This window comes from Bufo bufo, chromosome 2 (genome assembly GCF_905171765.1).
Source record: "Bufo bufo chromosome 2, aBufBuf1.1, whole genome shotgun sequence".
Taxonomy (NCBI): domain Eukaryota; kingdom Metazoa; phylum Chordata; class Amphibia; order Anura; family Bufonidae; genus Bufo; species Bufo bufo.
In genome coordinates, this window is record NC_053390.1 from 257,133,775 (window position 1) to 257,152,620 (window position 18,846).

An 18,846-nucleotide genomic window follows, 5' to 3' on the forward strand; every position below is an offset into this window, starting at 1 on the left:
CATTTTAACTTCGCCAGTATTCAGGTTAAATTGCCGTGTTGGCACTTTGCGATAAATAAGTGGGTTTTGGTTTGCAGTTTGGGCACTCTGTCTGTAAAATGTTCGCCTTCACTGCCTTTTATATCTTATGTCTGTGGAGGCTTCACTCCTGGTTTTGGCTCACAGTCACTGATAGAAATCACTGACCAAAACACTGACATGTGAATGAGGCTTTACACTGATTTATAATGCTATGTGTCCCTACATGACCTTATTGCTACAGGATCCTAGTAACAGCTTCATGTCAGTATGATCCTTTAGAAGGAAGGTCATGCAGAGGCACATAGCATTATAAATCAGCTCCTGCAAGTCCAGAACAGGGAATCACGCTTACACACGGAGCGCAATTTCCAGACTGAACACGTTCCTGTGAAAGAACCCTTAGGCTACATTCACACACATTTTTAATGGCCTTTATTTTACATTAGAAAATGGACAAAATAGGACATGCCCTATTTTTTGACGGACGTTATTCACGAGACGTAAATAACCCCATAGGCTACCGTTGTTCTCTGTTGGCTGAATGTAGCCTCAGAATACATGCAACCGCGATGTATTTTGGTGTGCAAAATCTGCACTGAGTTAAATGTAGTGTTGCAACTGCTTTCACCCTCTGCATTGCAAAGGAAGGTGTTTTTTATGTGCAATGGGAATAAGCATGAAGGAAAGTGAAAAACCTTGCTAAATAAACACATTCATATATCTGTTCTCTTACATCACCACCACCACTAATAAAGCACTCTAATGAAGGGATACTGAAGCAGTATTTTATTGACACTTTGAATAAGATATTTACAGAAGGGTGAACAGTTACTTGCAGAAATACGGTGCCAGGGTGCTCTATGTGACAAGGCAGTCTTACATTGATCACTTCTTTACTATTTGAATGACGTCTTCATCTTCCATTACGTGATCTTTACCAACTTTTTGTGGATTGTGTTTAACAGAAGCACCCCAAACCAATGCACTGTGAGCAGGGGAAAGACAAAAAAGTAATCACAGAATATCCTGAAGTCATAGTGCACTTCATGAATAATGTGCACATATACAGCAATACATTTGTATTACAACATTTACCAGTATGGCTCCTTTTACAATGAATGACATGCCATTAAGGGCAGGCTGCATCCCGTGGAGAAGGAACAGGCAGACAGCTATGTCTAATTTTCTATCTATCTAATCTATCTTTTCCGGAGCCCAGCCACGCCCACTGTGAAGAAGCCCAGCACCACCCCGCATCCTCCGAATCTCCTCCTTGCTCCCCGACGTCACAAAGCTAGAGCACCGTAATCTCGCGATGCGCGAGCTAGCGCATGCGCAGTATCGGCATAGTGTTCCTTCCCTGTGCTGGCATCAGCCTCAGGGAACGAACTGCGGATGTGGTAGCTAGCGCATCGCGAGATTGCGGCGCTCTAGCTTTGTGACACACAATGAAAGTCAATGGTGCTGGATCCGTTTTATCCATCCCAATAGAAAACGGATCAGTCCCCCCATTGGCTTTCAATGGCGTTCATGATGGATCAGTCATGGCTATTTTAAAGATAATACAACCGGATCCATTCAGAACGGATTCAGCCGGTTGTATTATCGTAACGGAAGCGTTTTTGCTGATCCCTGACGATTCAGGCAAAAACGCATATGGGAAAGTAGTCTAAATCTTGATCAAACAGCAAGCCACTCCCACTTTTTAGAAACTCTTGTGCATGGCGCAAATGGTTCATAGATGTGTCTCACAGCATAACTGTGGAGTGAAATACGGTAGAAAAATAGGTTCACGTTTAACTGATAAATGTAGGCCAGTCTGTACAGGAAATCGTTTGCAATTACAATTGTGGTCAACATTATTGGCACCTCTGAATATTAAGTACACCATGTAAAATATCTCCTAAAATAAAATAAAAATTGCAAGACAAAGGAATACAACATTGAAAACAATGCCGGACAAAGGGGGGGGAAAAAGTCAGACTAAACTGTTCTTGTCACATACTGTGGAAATGACTGCATGTATATGACAGGGTAACTTTTGTGTTAAATGTATTTGGACATGCTATTTAAATAGAATTTCTAATGATACAGAGTTAGTACATATCCACTTATTTGAGGATATTGACTTTTTTATACTAAACAATCAAGGGTGCCTATAGTAGTGACCTCAACTGTATTTGAAAGCACATACGTAAAAAAATATTCTTCAAATCAGATGTGCAAGATACTCACTACTTGAATTCTTTGATGAGGTTTTTGTGAATTTTTTGTGCAAAAGTCTTCAACTGCTGTATGACAGTCAGGAAGCACAACTGGTGAAGTGTAATCAGGCAACTGACCCTTTGGTTAGTGTAGCTAGAGACAAAAATAAGTACATTATCATCTTTGGTGGGGAGTAAGGCATTATTATACATATTATACATTACTACTCAGCAATCAAACCACTTTATCATACATTAAAGCAAACCTGTCACCATGAAATGCAATGCAGTCTGCAGGCAGCATGTTAGAGAGCAGGAGGAGCTGAGCAGAATTGACATATTGATTTAGGGGAAAAGTTTCAGTAAAACTTCTAATTAACTTTTTTTAAAGGGCAACTAAACCATTATTGAACAAAGGTGCAGAAGTGCTGCTCAGAGAGCTCTACCCCTGTGGCTTTCATAGGCCCGGTTTCTCTTTTCCGAGCATGTGATCTACGGATCCATAAAAAGTACATGTGATCTATACTCCAAACGATCAAAAAGCTGCGCAGAGCCTATGAAACCTGCAGAGGCAGAGTGCTGTGATCATTTTTTTTTTTTTTTTCACAAAAGGTGGCTACCCTTTAAATCCCTGCTTTTTCAATGTGTAGTAGTCCAGTGGGTTGGCCCTATTCACTAACTGAGTGGGACCACCCATTAAACGCCTAAGAATAAAAAGAACAAGGATTTAAAATGAATAAAACACAAGTTACACTGAATCTTTTCCAATAAAACTCTGCTCTATAACATGCCTGCAGACAAGACTATAAGTTCAACCCCTTCGCTCTATAGGACTGATATCTGTCACACGTGCAGAGAGTATGTATGGAGCAGGCTCATGAGAGGAGCTTGCTCCAAAACACAGTGGGGTGGCAACTTTATAATGCAGCTGGCAGCAAACGACCGAGAAAGGCCAATCCTGGTCATTTAAACCCCTCAAATGCAGTGTTTACGTAGTGGACTGCGGCATCAGAGTGGTTAGACATAGAGGAAGGGGTTCCCTTAGTCCTCCAATCGGAGCCTCAAAAATCACAGGACTCCGATCAGTTGCTACGGCAGCCTGGGGCCCTATGAAGCCCCCGAAGCAAACTGCAGTGTGGAGAATTCCCATACACTGTATAGTATATTACTGCAAGTCTAATGCAGAAATGATCAAAGTGTATAGCAGCTCAAGTCCACAAGGGTATACACATATATATATATATATCCTCCGCCACTCAAAATATGAAAATTCTAATTACTCCTTCCCCCCCACCCCCCAAAAAAAATGTCCTACTAATTAAAACTTCACTGGTGCTTTTATACGGGAGATATCTTCCTTTGAAGAAGTCCAAGCTGCTCAGAGCACACACCGCAGCGTATGATCTATCGCTGGCTTTAACGGCCTCCCCCCTCCTCTCCTTCATGCTTTTCTGCTCACACAAGGAGCGTAGAGCAGGACAGGAAAGGGGAGTGGAGGGCAGAGCAGAGCAGTCCAGAGCTCTGCCTTCTGTCTATAAGATGCAGGGACTTTTTAACAACAATTTTTCTACCTAAAAAAGTGCATCTTATAGTCCGAAAAATATGGTAATTTGTATTGCCACATCTGAAAATGTCCAAAGTACTAATGCCATAATGTGAAAAAAAAATTGAAGAAGAAAAAAAATGGAAAAAGCGGACAAATGGAGCCTTTTGTATTTGGTCAGTCACTTCTCCCCCTCCAAAAAAATAGAAATAAGTGGTATCATACTGATAAACAGAATAAGGAAGTCACATAAGTTTTTAGCACTTAAGGAACGCCTAAAAACCTCAAAAAACAGACTGGCAAAATGGTTTCTTTTTTTTCACCCACAAAATATATTACCCAACACAATGATATGGCAATTTAAATGTACCATATTTTGCACCACCGATAAGAGCGCTATCCCCCCCCCCCCCCCCCAAAGTGGGGGAAATATGTCACTGCGTCTTATGGGGTGAATACTAATGAGGCACGTTCCATTAGGAAACACTCTTCAGTACTGGAGGACTGGGAAAAGGTTGAATGCAGCAGCATCCCCAGGCTCTGTACTGATCGCATCCTGGTCCTCGGCTGTGCTGTGGATGCACACAGCGTGCGGGCGCTCTGTGACCTCATGCTGTGCACGTCGGGGCACAGCCCCGGCAGGAAAGAAAGAGAGGTAAGGATGGCAGCGTCTGGAGCAGGACAGGCAATTTCTTTATTTTATTTGCTACGAGGCTGGGGGCTGATATATGGCTGGAGGCATGGGGGACTCTTCTGATGTCTGAATGGGGGGGGGGGGGGGGAGGGGGGTCTTATTTATATTGGAGCTCTTGAGCCGAGGTCTGATTGTGGGTCATTCACATTGGGGCTCTGAGATGAGGTCCAAGTGTTGGGTCTGATCTAAAGTCTGATTGAGAGTCTTATTAACATTGGGGTTCCGATGGGGCTGTGAGATGACGTCTGATTGGGGGCCTGATTGCTGGTCTGATTTGAGGTCTAGACTATAAAATTATTTAGTTTTCTTATTCTCCTCCTCTAAAACCTAGTTGCGTCTTATAGGGTGAAAAATATCTTGTATTTTTACAGGATAAAAATAAAGTGTCATATTTGGTCTAGAACAGAAAAGTAGAAATGATAGCTCTTAGATAGTGGGGCAGAAAAAAAAAGGAAAAATATTTTTTTTTTGATTCTCTGCATCTTTAATCCTTACTTACATGTCGAACAATCGTAAGTAATCCCATATCTTTTCTAAGAGATCATCGAAGTTCCAGCGGTGATGGGCAGAGATGGTAACACAGTGTGGCACTTTGTAAATGACATCTAATTCTTCGATTGAGATCGGTCAATCTTATTCAATACAATAGATGCAAGGTATGTAGACTCTGAAAGAAACAGATTGAATAGAACAGAAAGATACAGTTTATTACACTACAGGGAGATTTATTATGATCTTAAGATTTGGACAGCTTAGAATCTAGACCAATCAGGTATGGAAGTGCCATATTTATCACAGTGGCTCACACTGTTATGACGGATTCTGGCGTATTTTGCTGATCGACTTTCCCTGCCATACTTTAGACCCATACTGTAAGCTACACCCCTTTTATAGACCCTTTCCAAAATTGTCTAGAGAGTACAGTGGGGGCAGATTTACTAGTCTGGTTTCACACAGTCAGTGTTTGATCAGCGATTGTCAGCCATTTTTTCCCCCCATGTCTGTGCAATTTTTTTGTGGCCCGTATGCACAACCATTCAATTAGGCCCAAAAAAACGGAAATGACTCTGTGTGCATTCCGTGTCTGTTCCTCAAAAAATAGAACATGTCCTATTTGTCCGCATTACGGACAAGGGTAGGACTGTTCTATTAGTGGCTGGTCGTTCCGCAAAATGCGGAATGCACACAGCCGGTACCAGTGCAAGTCTAAGGCCTAGTTCACTCTTCAGTAATTTGGTCAGCGATTGTAAACCAAAACTAAGGGTGCATTTACACCAACAGATTATCTGACCAATTATTGGTCAGATCACACCAACTACTGGTCTGACTAGACAGAAATTGGTCAGATAATCTGCTGGTCTAAATGCACCATAAGCGAGTCAAAAACACAGAACAGGTGCAGATTTTTCCATTACACCTTATCTCTCTGTAGGCTCCACTCCTGGTTTTGGCTCAATCACTGAGGTGTGAACTAGGCCTAAATGCCAAGTTCAGCACAGCGGATTTGATGCTGTTAAAATCCGCCGCGTTTCTGCCACGGTTATTTACTTTGAATGCTGCAGTGTCCAAGCCAAAATTCCACCCGCAAATTCCGCTGTGTGAACGGACCCCAGCAGAAACCCTAAAAATCCACACACAGTGGCTGGATGATAAATCTGGTGGACCTTCAACCTGTCTAGTTAAACTTTATGCCAACTTTTGGTCAGTTTATTTGCAACAGACTTTTGGTGCAAAATGTTGTGTATTAAGCTACACCTACTTCCAGCAAAGCCACGCCAATTTTCCTTTAAAAGCCCTCTTCCCTTAGTAGATTAGGCGAGGGTGGATCTTATGCCAGAATTCAGAATAGTAAAAGTGGGCTAGAGTGTACAACATAACAAATCTGGCACATTTACCTTTGCAGATCTTCCCCAATAAGATCACAATCCACTTAGAGAGATTAAATACCTATTTCCTTCAACAACATCAATAAGATCATCAGCTGTAACATCACCTGCGCATGGTAATATCTGCATTATGAATTTTGGTACTCCGCCAGGATACTCTTTCAACCGTCTCCAAGTCCAGCTCACTCTGAGCACACTGAAAATGGAAGAACAATCTCATATAACATCCAAATTATACGGTACAGTGTACAGGCTTTATTCAGTTAAAGGAGCTGTCCCCACAAACAATAGTCTACAAGTTTTCAAACCAGCAGCCTGGATCTGAATAGCTTTTGTAATTGCATGTAATTAAAAATGTTGTATAGCCAATGAGTTATTCAATAAAATGTATCTGTATAGCACAATTTAATTTCTTATTTCTTTGACCGGCTCATAAGGCCGCACATGCTCAGTTTCATCTTTCAACTGCCTCCTAAGCTGTGATAGGGAGAGAACAGACACGCCCCCTGAGCTGCAGCAGAAAAGACACTCCCCTGAGTTGTGATAGGGAGAGAACAGACACGCCCCCTGAGCTGCAGCATAAAAGACACTCCCCCTGAGCTGTGATAGGGAGAGAACAGACACGCCCCCTGAGCTGCAGCAGAAAAGACACTCCCCTGAGTTGTGATAGGGAGAGAACAGACACGCCCCTTGAGCTGTCAGCTTGATATAAATCTATCAGAGCAATGAATGAGGAGATCTCTGGATCCATGTGAGGTACAGGGCTGGTTCTAGCTTTGTTAGAAAGAGGTCGTCATGTCCTATACATGTATGATTTTCATTTTTTACATTAGTTGTGGGATAACCCCTTTAAGGTTCACACAGAAATGTATCTTCTAAGGCCTCTTTCACATGAGCGTGACAGATTTGCTCCGGATGCGTTCAGTGAAACTTGCACCATTTTGCAAGCAAGTTCAGTCAGTTTTGTCTGCGATTGCGTTCAGTTTTTTTCCGCGACGGTGCAATGGGTTTTGATGCGTTTTGTCACTGCGCGTGAAAAAAGCAGCATCCGCAAGCAAGTGCAGGTGCTAAGCGTTTTTTTGTACTGATGGCCCATTCACTTCTATGGGGCCAGGGCTGCGTGAAAAACACAGAATATAGAACATGATGCCGTTTTTCACCACAACGCAGAAAGTACACAGACCCATTGAAATGGTCAGGGTTCAGTGCGAGTGCAATGCCGTGATAGATGAACGGAACTCGCTTGTTGTAAAAGGGGCCATAAGACTTACTGACGCAGGTATCTTGCCTGCACAAAGCCTTCCTCAAGAGAGCCATGTTGACATGAGTGACAACAATTTACCAATAGTCATTTACCAATTTACTAGAACCTGAGACTTATTAGGCCTCATGCACACGACCGTGCCGTTTTTTGCAGTCCGCAAACCGCGGATCTGCAAAAAATGAAGCCCGCCTGTGTGGAACGGGCGGCCCATTGTAGAAATGCCTAGCTTGTCCTTTATGAACCTGTACTGAAATATCACAACATACTAAATACTGGTTTACCACACAACTCACCGTGGCAGTAAGATTAATGCCACCTTTGTCTTTTTTCTTGTATCCAATGTTGGGTGGTTGCTTGTTCAATCGGATACCAAAGCCCTCCAGTTCATTTTCAATTATCTTTTTGTGCCCCAAAGGTTTCAATACATCCAAGACAATAAGGATTAAATTGCATGTGCGGGCCACTGTAGGTGTAACGCAAATGATATTAAAAAAACAAAGTTAGCATTGTAGTAATATGCATAATCAGGAAATACCGACTTACCAGCAATTACTTGGCGACCTCTGCCTTTTCCATCCTTGGCTCCCTCAATGATTCCAGGAAGGTCAAGCAACTGGTAGAAAACAAATACATAAGATGTCATTTATGAAAAGGAAACAATTTATTGAAAAAAAAAAAAAAAGTGCAATATTCATAAAAACAAATAGATGGATAAATAGCCAAACAGCTATGCCCCCATTGTCTATGGAAGGCACACAGCGCATGCGCCCTCCCTTAATTTTCTATGAGGCCGCTGAAAATAGCCAAGGTCGGGCTCGGCTCAGCGATTTCCGTCGGGCTAATAGAAGTGAATGGAGCGTGTGGCCAGTCATTACGCACCCATTCACTTCTATGGGGGAGCGCGCTTGGTGGTGGCCGACCATTATACAAAGACGTCTTCTGGTTTTGGTATCTGTTAAACAGATCTGCCAAGGCTGGGTTCACATTGAGTCTTAGTCCTCAGCAGAGTTTCTATTGGGGGGTATACATCTGAATAAACCCCAAAGACAATATTCGAATGTGTACCATGACTGTTAAATTCACTTAAATGGGGCAAGCAGGGTTCAAAGGATTCATCTTTGAACGCCGCTTTACCAGTTTTCCATTTGTTTTTTGGGGGCTTTTTTTGCAGAGCAGAATTAGTCTACTTTCACACTGGCGTTTTGGCTTTCCATTTGTGAGATCCGTTCAGGGGCTCTTCATAAGCGTCCAAAACTGATCTGTTTGGCATTCTAATGCTTCTGAATGGAAAAGGATCCGCTCAGAATGAATCAGTTCAGTCTCTATTCCGCGCTGGAGGCGGACACCAAAACGCTGCTTGCAGCGTTTTGGTGTCCGTTTGATGAAACTGAGCCAAACAATGTAAGTCAATGGGGAAGGATCAGTTTTCACTGACAATCCGGCACAATAGAAAACGGATCCGTCCTCCATTGACTTTCAATGGTGTTTAAGACGGATCCATTCTGAACGGATGCAGACGGTTGTATTATCTGAACAGATCCGTCCATGAAAGTAGCCTAAAGTGGTAGACTGTGTTATTCTATCTAGTGAGAAAGAAACAAAGCAGGTAAAACAGAGTCCCAAGAGGAGTCCTTTGAACCCAGTTTTCACCACTAATGTGAACATACCCTTGTGCCCATCGTAGTGTACATCGGGTATTCAGACATGTAACCCCAACGGAAAGCCCTGCAGAGGGCTAAAACGCAATGTGAACCCAGCCTAAGGGCTAAAATGTGAAGTGAGCCTAGCCTTACATGGCACAGGCTCTAAACATTTCCTCCTAATTTCCCAAGGCTTCTACATGCAAAACGATACCCATTATGCCTCATTTACACAGGCCAGTGATTCCATGAGTGATTTAGAGCAAAAACCAGGTGCGGCTTTAGGCGCGGAACAGGTGCAGATCTTTCCCTTATGTCTGTGGAGGCTCACAATCACTAATGGAAATTACTGACCAAAACACGGACGTGCGAATAAGGCTTTAGGAGGCGGAAAGCCTTCAGTCAGGACCAACTTATTTTTTATATTTCATTTAAATTCCATTTAATTTAAGTGGGCAGCAACGATAAAAGGAAACATGCATATGTGCTTTCCTCACAAACAAAACACAAAGCTAATCCAATATAGATAGGACTTATGGCTTAATGACCATATGACAACATATTTACCTGAATTTTGGCCCCCTTGTATCTCACAACTCCAGGCAACAGTGGTCAGTGTGGTGAACTCCATAGGCTGCCACTTCTGAATAAACACCAGCCAGGTTGCTGAGAAGTGTTGACTTCCCTACAGATGGAAATCCCACAAATCCAATGCGAGCATCCCCGGTCTTTGCAACATCAAAGCCTACAACAGAAAATCCACAATCAAATCACCTGTATGTCCTACATATGTACACAAGCTTCTAATTAAAAGTTTTTTATATAAAGCTGGATTTACATGGGGCAATAATTGGGCAGGTTATCAGGAACGAACGTTCGTTCCAGATAGTCTGCCCGTGTAAATGTGCCACTGATCACTCCGATAAACGAGCAAAACGCTGTTCATTGGGGGATCCTGTTGCTTCGTGCAGCACCTAAAATTATCGTTTTCTAGACAGCAGATCCGTGCAGTCTAAACAGCAATCTGCTGCCCAGAAACAATGGCAGCTGGATGAGCGATCACAATAGCAACACTCATTCTCATACTGTAGAGCTATAGCTGCTGAAGATGTAAGCTTTAGAAAACAAGACCAGGATTCCAGTACTAGCTGCCATATAACCAGAGTTACAGCTGTTAGAAAGGGGTCCCAGTGGGAACTGCAAAAACCTACAGCTCTCACTCCCAACCCGATTTCTAAAGGGAGTTTTATGGCAGCTAGGGGCAACCAGGGGAGACAGCCATCAGCCAAACTGAGCTTTCATGTGTATGGGGGAGTCTGGAGAGAGTCGTCAGTAGAACCAGTGTGGGCGTGTATAGGGGATCCGGGAAAGACAGCTGTTGGCTGAATGGGTTTTCTGCCGATACCTACTGAAGGTGTATGGTCACGTTAACTTGTGTTATTTCAGGAAACCAAGGCAATTTGATTCTGGAACACACGTGGAAAAACAAGCAGTACTGACTCTCAGTGCTCAGAGGTACACCTACCTTCCCCAGGTCCTCCACCTCCACCACCTTTTGGGGTAATGAGTTCACGTCGCAGCTTAGCTAAGCGGGCTTTCAGTAGACCAAGATGATGTGCAGTAGCTTTATTTTTCTGGGTCCGGGCCATCTGCAAAGCATAGCGCAACATTTTTTCCATAAATAAATGTGACTGGCACTCAAAGCGGCAACCATAAGAATCCAATGAGTAAGGCCTGATTTTTGTAGTCCACAAACCACAGATCCACAAAACAAGGATAATGGCCGTGTTTGACCTGTACTGTTCTCGTCCTGAACCTATTGTAAAAAAAAAAAAAAAAATACACAAAAACGCAGAAGAATAGGACATGTTCTAATTTTGTTTTTGCAGGACGAACATACGGCTGTATGGATGTGGACCGCACATGGATTTACATAGAAATGAATGAGAGTCTGAATACGAAAAAAACTGATTCGGACATGGACCAAAAATAAGGTAGTGTGCACGAACCACGATCTGGCCAAGATTTAGGAATGTGTTTTACCTAGAATCTGTCTAAAAAGTGGAACAACTAGGGTTTCTACAATTTTTTTTCCTGAATAATAAAAGGGGTGGGCTTAGTGGAAATGAGTGTGGCCTAATAAGTGTCTTTTGTGCCACAATTCTGGCATAAAAATCTGTCCCAAAGTAAGCCAACCAGTAGTTGGTACAGTCAGAGAAACGTGTCTCTCCCTGCACCACATGTATCCTCCAGCCGGAGCCCCTGTGATAAATGTGCTGCAGGTCTAGGCAGTCTGTCTAAGCTTACACCATCTATAGGGAGTAGTTAATTTGCAACCGTTATTCATGGCCTAATCTGGTTGATCTGTAAAAATCTTATGTTCTCATTGACTGGCAGTATCACTCTAGTTGCCTGTGCTGCACCTTCTGCCGATAAGATAAACCCCCCCCCCCCCCCCCCCATTTGTTGTCCTAACTGTGCAATGCAATAGGAATGATTCGTCTTTAGCAAAAATAGAGAATTCAATTTTTTTGAGAATTTTTAACTAAATAAAAGTAGCAACCCGATTTCATGCGAAGTGAAACTACTGCACTTTTCACTACCATTTCTGGGATTTATGTATTGATGGCCTATCCTCAGGATAGGTCATCAATATCAGATTGGTGGGGGTTCCAGAAGTCGCCATGTCGGCCATGTCGCTCCGTGAATGCTTAGTCTTCTTCCAGACCATGTAGCACAATGTTCATTGGTCAGCTAGTACACCCCTCACATTTTTGTAAATATTTTATTCTATCTTTTCATGGGACAACACAGAAGATATGACACTTTGATACAATGTGAAGTAGTCAGTGTACAGCTTGTATAACAGTGTAAATTTGGTGTGTCCTTAAAATAACTCACACAGCCATTAAAGAGGACTTTTCACCATAATAAAACCTCTAAACTGACTATACAGACGTGTAGAGCGGCGCCCAGGGATCCCCCTGCACTTACTGTTATCCCCGGGCGCCGCTCCGTTCTCCGGTTATAGCCTCCGGTATCTTCATAGTTAGGTTCCCCTGGGTGGAGCCTGACGGCGTCTCCTTCTCCCATGCTGTAGCGCTGGCCAATCGCAGCGCTCAGCTCATAGCCTGAGAGAAAAAAAAACCTCTCAGGCTATGAGCTGAGCGCTGCGATTGGCCAGCGCTACAGCATGGGAGAATGAGACGCCTGGAGGTTCCCCTGGGTGGAGCCTAACTATGAAGATACCGGAGCCTATACCGGGCGAACGGAGCGGCGCCCAGGTATAACAGTAAGTGCAGGGAGATCCCTGGGCGCCGGTCTACACGTCTGTATAGTTAGTTTAGAGGTTTTATTATGGTGAAAGGTCCTCTTTAATGTCTAAACCGCTGGCAACAAAATTGAGTACACCCCTAAGTGAAAATGGCCAAATTGTGCCAAAGTGTCAATATTTTGTGTGGCCACCATTATTTTCCAGCATAGGTATGGAGTTGACTAGAGCTTCACAGGTTGCCATTGGAATCCCCTTCCACTCCTCCATGACGACATCACATAGCTGGTGGATATTAAAGACCTTGCGCTCCTCCACCTTCCGTTTGAGGATGCCCCACAGATGCTCAATAGGATTTAGGTCTGGACACATGCTTGGCCAGTCAGCACCCTTAACGTCAGTTTCTTTAGCAAGGCGGTGGTAGTCATGTTGGAATACTGCCCTGCGGCCCAGTTTCCGAAGGGAGGGGGGGGGAATCATGCTCAGCTTCAGTATGTCACGGTACAGGTTGGCATTCATGGTTCCCTTAAAGGGAACCTGTCACCGGGATTTTGTGTATAGAGCTGAGGACATGGGTTGCTAGATGGCCGCTAGCACATCCGCAATACCCAGTCCCCATAGCTCTGTGTGCTTTTATGGTGTAAAAAAACCGATTTGATACATATGCAAATTACCCTGAGATGTGTCCTGTATGTGAGATGAGTCAGGGACAGGAGTCATCTCAGGTTAATTTGCATATGTATCCAATCAGCTATGGGGACTGGATATTATGGATGTGCTAGCGGCCATCTAGCAACCCATGTGCTCAGCTCTATACACAAAATCCCGGTGACAGGTTCCCGTTAATGAACTGTAGCTCGCCACAGCCGGGAGGACTCATGCAGCCCCAAACCATGACACTCCACCACCATGCTTGACTGTAGGGAAGAGACACTTGTCTTTGTACTCCTCACCTGGTTGTCACCACACACACTTGACACCATCTGAACCAAATAAGTTTAACTTGGGTCTCATCAGACCACAGGACATGGTTCCAGTAATCCATGTCGTTAGTCTGCTTGTCTTGTGGGCATTCTTGTGCATCATCTTTAGAGGAGGCTTCCTTCTGGGATGACAGCCATGCAGACTAATTTGATGCAGTGTGTGGAGTATGGTCTGAGCACTGAAAGGCTGACCCCCCCACCCCTTTAACCTCTGTAGCAATGCTGGCAGCACTCAAACGTCCATTTTGAAAAGACAACCTCTGGATATGATGCTGAGCACGTGCACTCAACTTCTTTGGTCGACTATGGCGAGGCCTGTTCTGAGTGGAACCTGTCTTGTTAAACCGCTGCAGCTCAGGTTCAGAGTTTTGGCAATCTTCTTATAGCCTAGTTCTGTGATGGCTAACCTCCAGCTGTGGTAAAACTACAACTCAAGATGTACACTTGCTTGGCTCTTCTCAGAACTCCATAGAAATGAATGGAGCATGCTGGGAGTCGTAGTTTCACCACAGCTGGAGTGCCGAAGGTTAGACATCACTGGTCTAGGCCATATTTATGTAGAGCAACAATTCTTTTTTTTCAGATCCTCAGGGAGGTCTTTGCCATGTTGCTCTACATAAATATTGAACTTCCAGTGACCAGTATGAGAGCGATAACACCAACTGTAGCACACCTGCTCCCCATTTACACCTGAGACCTTGTAACACTAACGAGTCACATGACACCGGGGAGGGAAGATGGCTAATTGGCTGTACTCACTTTTGTTGCCAGCGGTTTAGACATTGATGGCTGTGTGTGGAGTTATTTTGAGGGCACCAAATGTACACTGTTATACAAGCTGTACACCGACTACTTTACATTGTATCAAAGTGTAATTTCTGCAGTGTTGTTGCATGAAACTATATAATAAAATATATACAAAAATGTGAGGGGTGTACTCACTTTTGTGAGATACTGTACATTCAAATGAGTGGGGTTGGGCTGCAATACCAAGCACAGCCACTTTACGATGAATGGCACTATGCTTGGTAAGCGGTGGCCCTGATCGGAGGGGGTGCCAGGAGTCATACCACCATCGATCTGAATATGATAACTCATACTGAGGATAGGTCATCAGTATATAAATCCCTGAGATCCTCTTTTAAATGGGTTTTCCGTACTCAGATATTGGGTGGCTTTTTCCACAGGGAATGGTCACCAACATCAGACCAGTGAAGGTCCAACACGCCCCAGCAGTCCACTTGATTGGGAGATGAACTGCAGTACTCACAGAAGACAAAGCCTTCTGTTTCCAGCTCTGTCCGCTGTATAGTTTTCTTGGCTGCTCGAAATAGCCGATTGCTGGGGGTGCGGGGTGTCAGAGCCTCTCCAATCTGATATCGATGACCTAGCCTAAAGTCATGCAATTAAAGGGTTTCTACCATCAGAAATACCGTTATGTAGCTGACTGATATAGCGATGCGCCAATGTCAGCACTACATAACAGTATGTTTTTAAAATTTCTCCCTGTAGCCGTTCTGCTAAAATACACACTTTTATAATATGCTAATGAGCCTCTAGGTGCTATGTGGGCGTAGATTCAGCACCTAGAGGCTCCGTCTACTTACCCTTTATCCCGCCCGGGTCCCCTGTTCTGCCCGCCCCGCTCCTCTTGATTGATGTCCAAGTTCCCTGCATCGTTGAGGAAATCCTGCGCCTGCGCCGTTCACTTCTGTATACGGCGCAGGCGCAGTGAGTGAAGGCCGCGCTCCTGGTGCCGGCTTCCGCACTGTGTCTGCGCCGACTACGTCACAGTGAGGAAGCCGGCACCAGGAGCGCGGCCTTCACTCACTTCGCCGAATACAGAAGTGAACAGCGCAGGCGCGGGATTTCCTTAACGATGCAGGGAACTTGGACATCAAGAGGAGCTGGGCGGGCAGAACGGAGGACCCGGGCGGGATAAAGGATGAGTAGACGGAGCCGCTAGTTGCTGATTTTACGCCCACATAGCATCTCTAGAGGCTCATTAGCATATTATAAAAGTGTGTATTTTATCAGAACGGCTGCAGGGAGAAAAGTAAAAAACATACTGTTATGTAGTGCTGACATGGGCGCATCGCTAATGTCAGTCAGCTACATAACAGTATTTCTGATGGTAGAAACCCTTTAACATCTAAGTCCTGGAAAACCTCTTTAAGGGCTCAGGCACAGGGGCCATAAGTGTTTTGTGGTCCGCAAATCGCAGATCCCGCAAAACATGGCGCCATTATTTTTTTTAAGTTCTGTAAAATTATCCTATCCTTGTCTGCAAAACGGACAAGAAATAAGATGTTCTTTTTTTTGCGGGGACACGGAACGGAAGTGAACGGCACGTGATATGCTGTCCACATCTTTTTGGCGCCCCATTGAGATTAATGAGTCTGCATCCAATCCACACAAAAATGCAGCTCGGGTGCACACTGAAACTACAGCCGTGTGCATGAGCCCTAAGGGCACTTTCACACTAGCATTATTCTTTTCCGGCATTGAGTTCCGTCCTAGGGGCTATTTATACCCAGGACTGTGACAGTGACAAGTGGACATCCTGTACCTTTAGTGCCAGGGTAAGCAACCTTCAGCACTCGAGCTGTTGTGAAACTACAGTTCCCAGCATGCTTCATTCTTTTCTATGGGAGTTATGAGAAGAGCAAGTATGCATGCTGAGAGTTGTATTTTTTCGCAACAGCTGCAGTGCTGGAGGTTCCTTACCCCTGGTCTAGAGGAAGGAAGGTTTGTACACAAACGTAGAAGGGGATTCTTTACTGTAAGAGCAGTGAGATTATTTTTTTCCCCCTAGGATTAGGAAAATTGGCTACTATCTCATTGGGTTTTTTTGCCTTTCTCTCAATCAGCTTTGCAGGGTGATGGGCTGGACTGAATGGATGCATGTCATTTTTCAGCCTGATGGGTACTTTCACACTAGCGTTTTTGTTTTCCGGTATTGAGTTCCGTCACAGGAGCTCAATACCGGAAAAAAAACTGATCAGTTTTATCCTAATGCATTCTGAATGGAGAGCAATCTGTTCAGGATGCATCAGTTCAGTCCCTATTACGTTTTTTGGACGGAGAAAATACTGAAGCATGCTGCAGTTTTCTCTCCGGCCAAAAATCCTGAACACTTGCCGGATCCGGCATTAATATTGCTGCATTGACGGATCCGTTATTCCGGTCCACGCATGCGCAGACCTTTAAATCTGTTAAAAAAAAAAATACCAGATCCGTTTTTGCGGATGACACCGGAGAGTCTGATACAGTATTTCAATGCATTTGTCAGATGGATCCGCATCCAGATCCGTCTGACAAATGCATCCGTTTGTGTCCGGATTGACGGAACTGCCTGCCGGAATCCTCTGCTGCAAGTGTGAAAGTAGCCTTAGGGCCCTTTCACACTTGCGTTCTTTTCTTCCGGCATAGAGTTCCGTCGTCGGGGCTCTATGCCGGAAGAATCTTGATCAGTTTTATCCTAATGCATTCTGAATGGAGAGAAATCCGTTCAGGGATGCATCAGGATGTCTTCAGGTTCCGGAACGGAACGTTTTTTTGGCCAGAGAAAATACCGCAGCAGGCTGCGCTTTTTGCTCCGGCCAGAAATCCTGAACACTTGCCGCAAGGCCGGATCCGGAATTAATGCCCATTGAAAGGGCATTAATCCGGATCCGGCCTTAAGCTAAACGTCGTTTCGGCGCATTGCCGGAGCCGACATTTAGCTTTTTCTGAATGGTTACCATGGCTGCCGGGACGCTAAAGGTCCTGGCAGCCATGGTAAAGTGTAGTGGGGAGCGGGGGAGCAAATATACTTACTCGTCCGTGCGGCTCCCTCGGGCGCTCCAGGAGTGACGTCAGGGCACCCCACGCGCATGGATGGGCGTGATCGCATGGGGCACGTCATCCATGCGCATGGGACGCTCTGACGTCATTCTGGAGCGCCCCGGGAGCCGCACGGACTGTAAGTATACTGCTCCCCCGATCCTACTATGGCAACCAGGACTTTAATAGCGTCCTGGCTGCCATAGTAACACTGAACGCATTTTGAAGACGGATCCGTCTTCAAATGCTTTCAGTTCACTTGCGTTTTTCCGGATCCGGCGTGTAATTCTGGCAAATGGAGTACACGCCGGATCCGGACAACGCAAGTGTGAAAGAATCCTTAATGGCATATCATTTCTGACAACCTCATCCACGCTTCACTCACTCCTATCAAACAGTTTTATCAATGTATTACGTGTGGCTTGCATAGCGGCAACATAGTCCAGAGCGCTGTACGGAGATGGTCATTATTTCCAGGCAGAGCCCTGCATACATCCACATGAGTCAGGCATGTGATCTGTACTATATTCCACAATCAGCGTGTGACAGGGCAACCTCCAATGTCCTGCAGTTAGAGCCCCATTCACACACTGACATGTGTCCATATATGACTGAGAGCTCTAGACTAGCACTGACTGAGAGCCTGTCCCCCATATGTAACCTGCTGCATACACATGTCAGGCGAGCTACAATCACAGCTCCCGATCCCCCCCACAGCGATCACCTCAGCCTCGATTTCGGCGATCTTAGCCAGTGTCCCGCTCATGGTTGCGCCGGTTCCGCTCACGCCACGACGAGAAACCGGCAAAGTCCAGAGCCCGCACCACGACGCAGAGGCGCAGGCGCAGTGATGGAAGGAAGACCAGCGAGACGCTTAGGCAGTTACGTCATACACAGAGCAGACCTTCTAGCCCCGCTCTCTATGATGAGTCCTCCAGGTGGTGAGAGCGGGAACATGGTCGTGACATTTGCCAAATAAACCAACTTCAGCTTCTTCATTTGTGTTTGTGGACGGTTTATTGAATTTAAAATTCGGATATTTTGCTGTTGACTAAATTATAATACAATATTAAACATATTGATATTTTGTGGCACAGCTATAAAAATTGTGATTTTATTCACATTCTTCTGTGTCTGGGGCCGCATACAGCAGTGATGTCCTCTCAGAGGCTAGGCACTGTCCAAAGTGTACTAGGGTGTCTGCACCTAAAATCTGTGCCAGTTAGTAGAACTAGAGCGTTAGACTTTTTTCCCGACTCTGCGTCACGACCATCTCTCTGCTTTTGCTAGAACGACAGACATCACGTCATCGATCACGTGGCCTAGGAGCAGCTCAAGCCCCGTCGAAGTGAATGGGGCAGAGCTGCGAAATTAAGCATGGGCTCTAGGGATGAGCGAATCGACTTCGGATGAAACATCCTAAGTCGATTCGCATAAAACTTCGTTCTGATACTGTACCGAGCAGGAGCTCGTACAGTATTAGAATGTATTGGCTCTGACGAGACAAAGTTATTA

At 44.8% G+C, this 18,846-nt stretch overlaps 1 protein-coding gene across 1 annotated transcript; it reads right to left on the reverse strand.

Moving 5' to 3' along the window:
• Positions 1–792: 792 nt before the first annotated feature.
• DRG1 (developmentally regulated GTP binding protein 1) lies at positions 793–18,192 on the reverse strand. Its single transcript, XM_040416469.1, is given in 14 exon segments — positions 793–1,006; positions 2,257–2,294; positions 2,296–2,372; positions 2,375–2,379; positions 4,962–5,129; positions 6,410–6,456; positions 6,458–6,544; positions 7,906–8,075; positions 8,156–8,225; positions 9,820–9,855; positions 9,857–9,880; positions 9,882–9,997; positions 10,778–10,901; positions 18,056–18,192. Coding segments are annotated over 14 exon segments (1,104 nt in total). The 5' UTR covers positions 18,098–18,192; the 3' UTR covers positions 793–906.
• Positions 18,193–18,846: the final 654 nt, after the last annotated feature.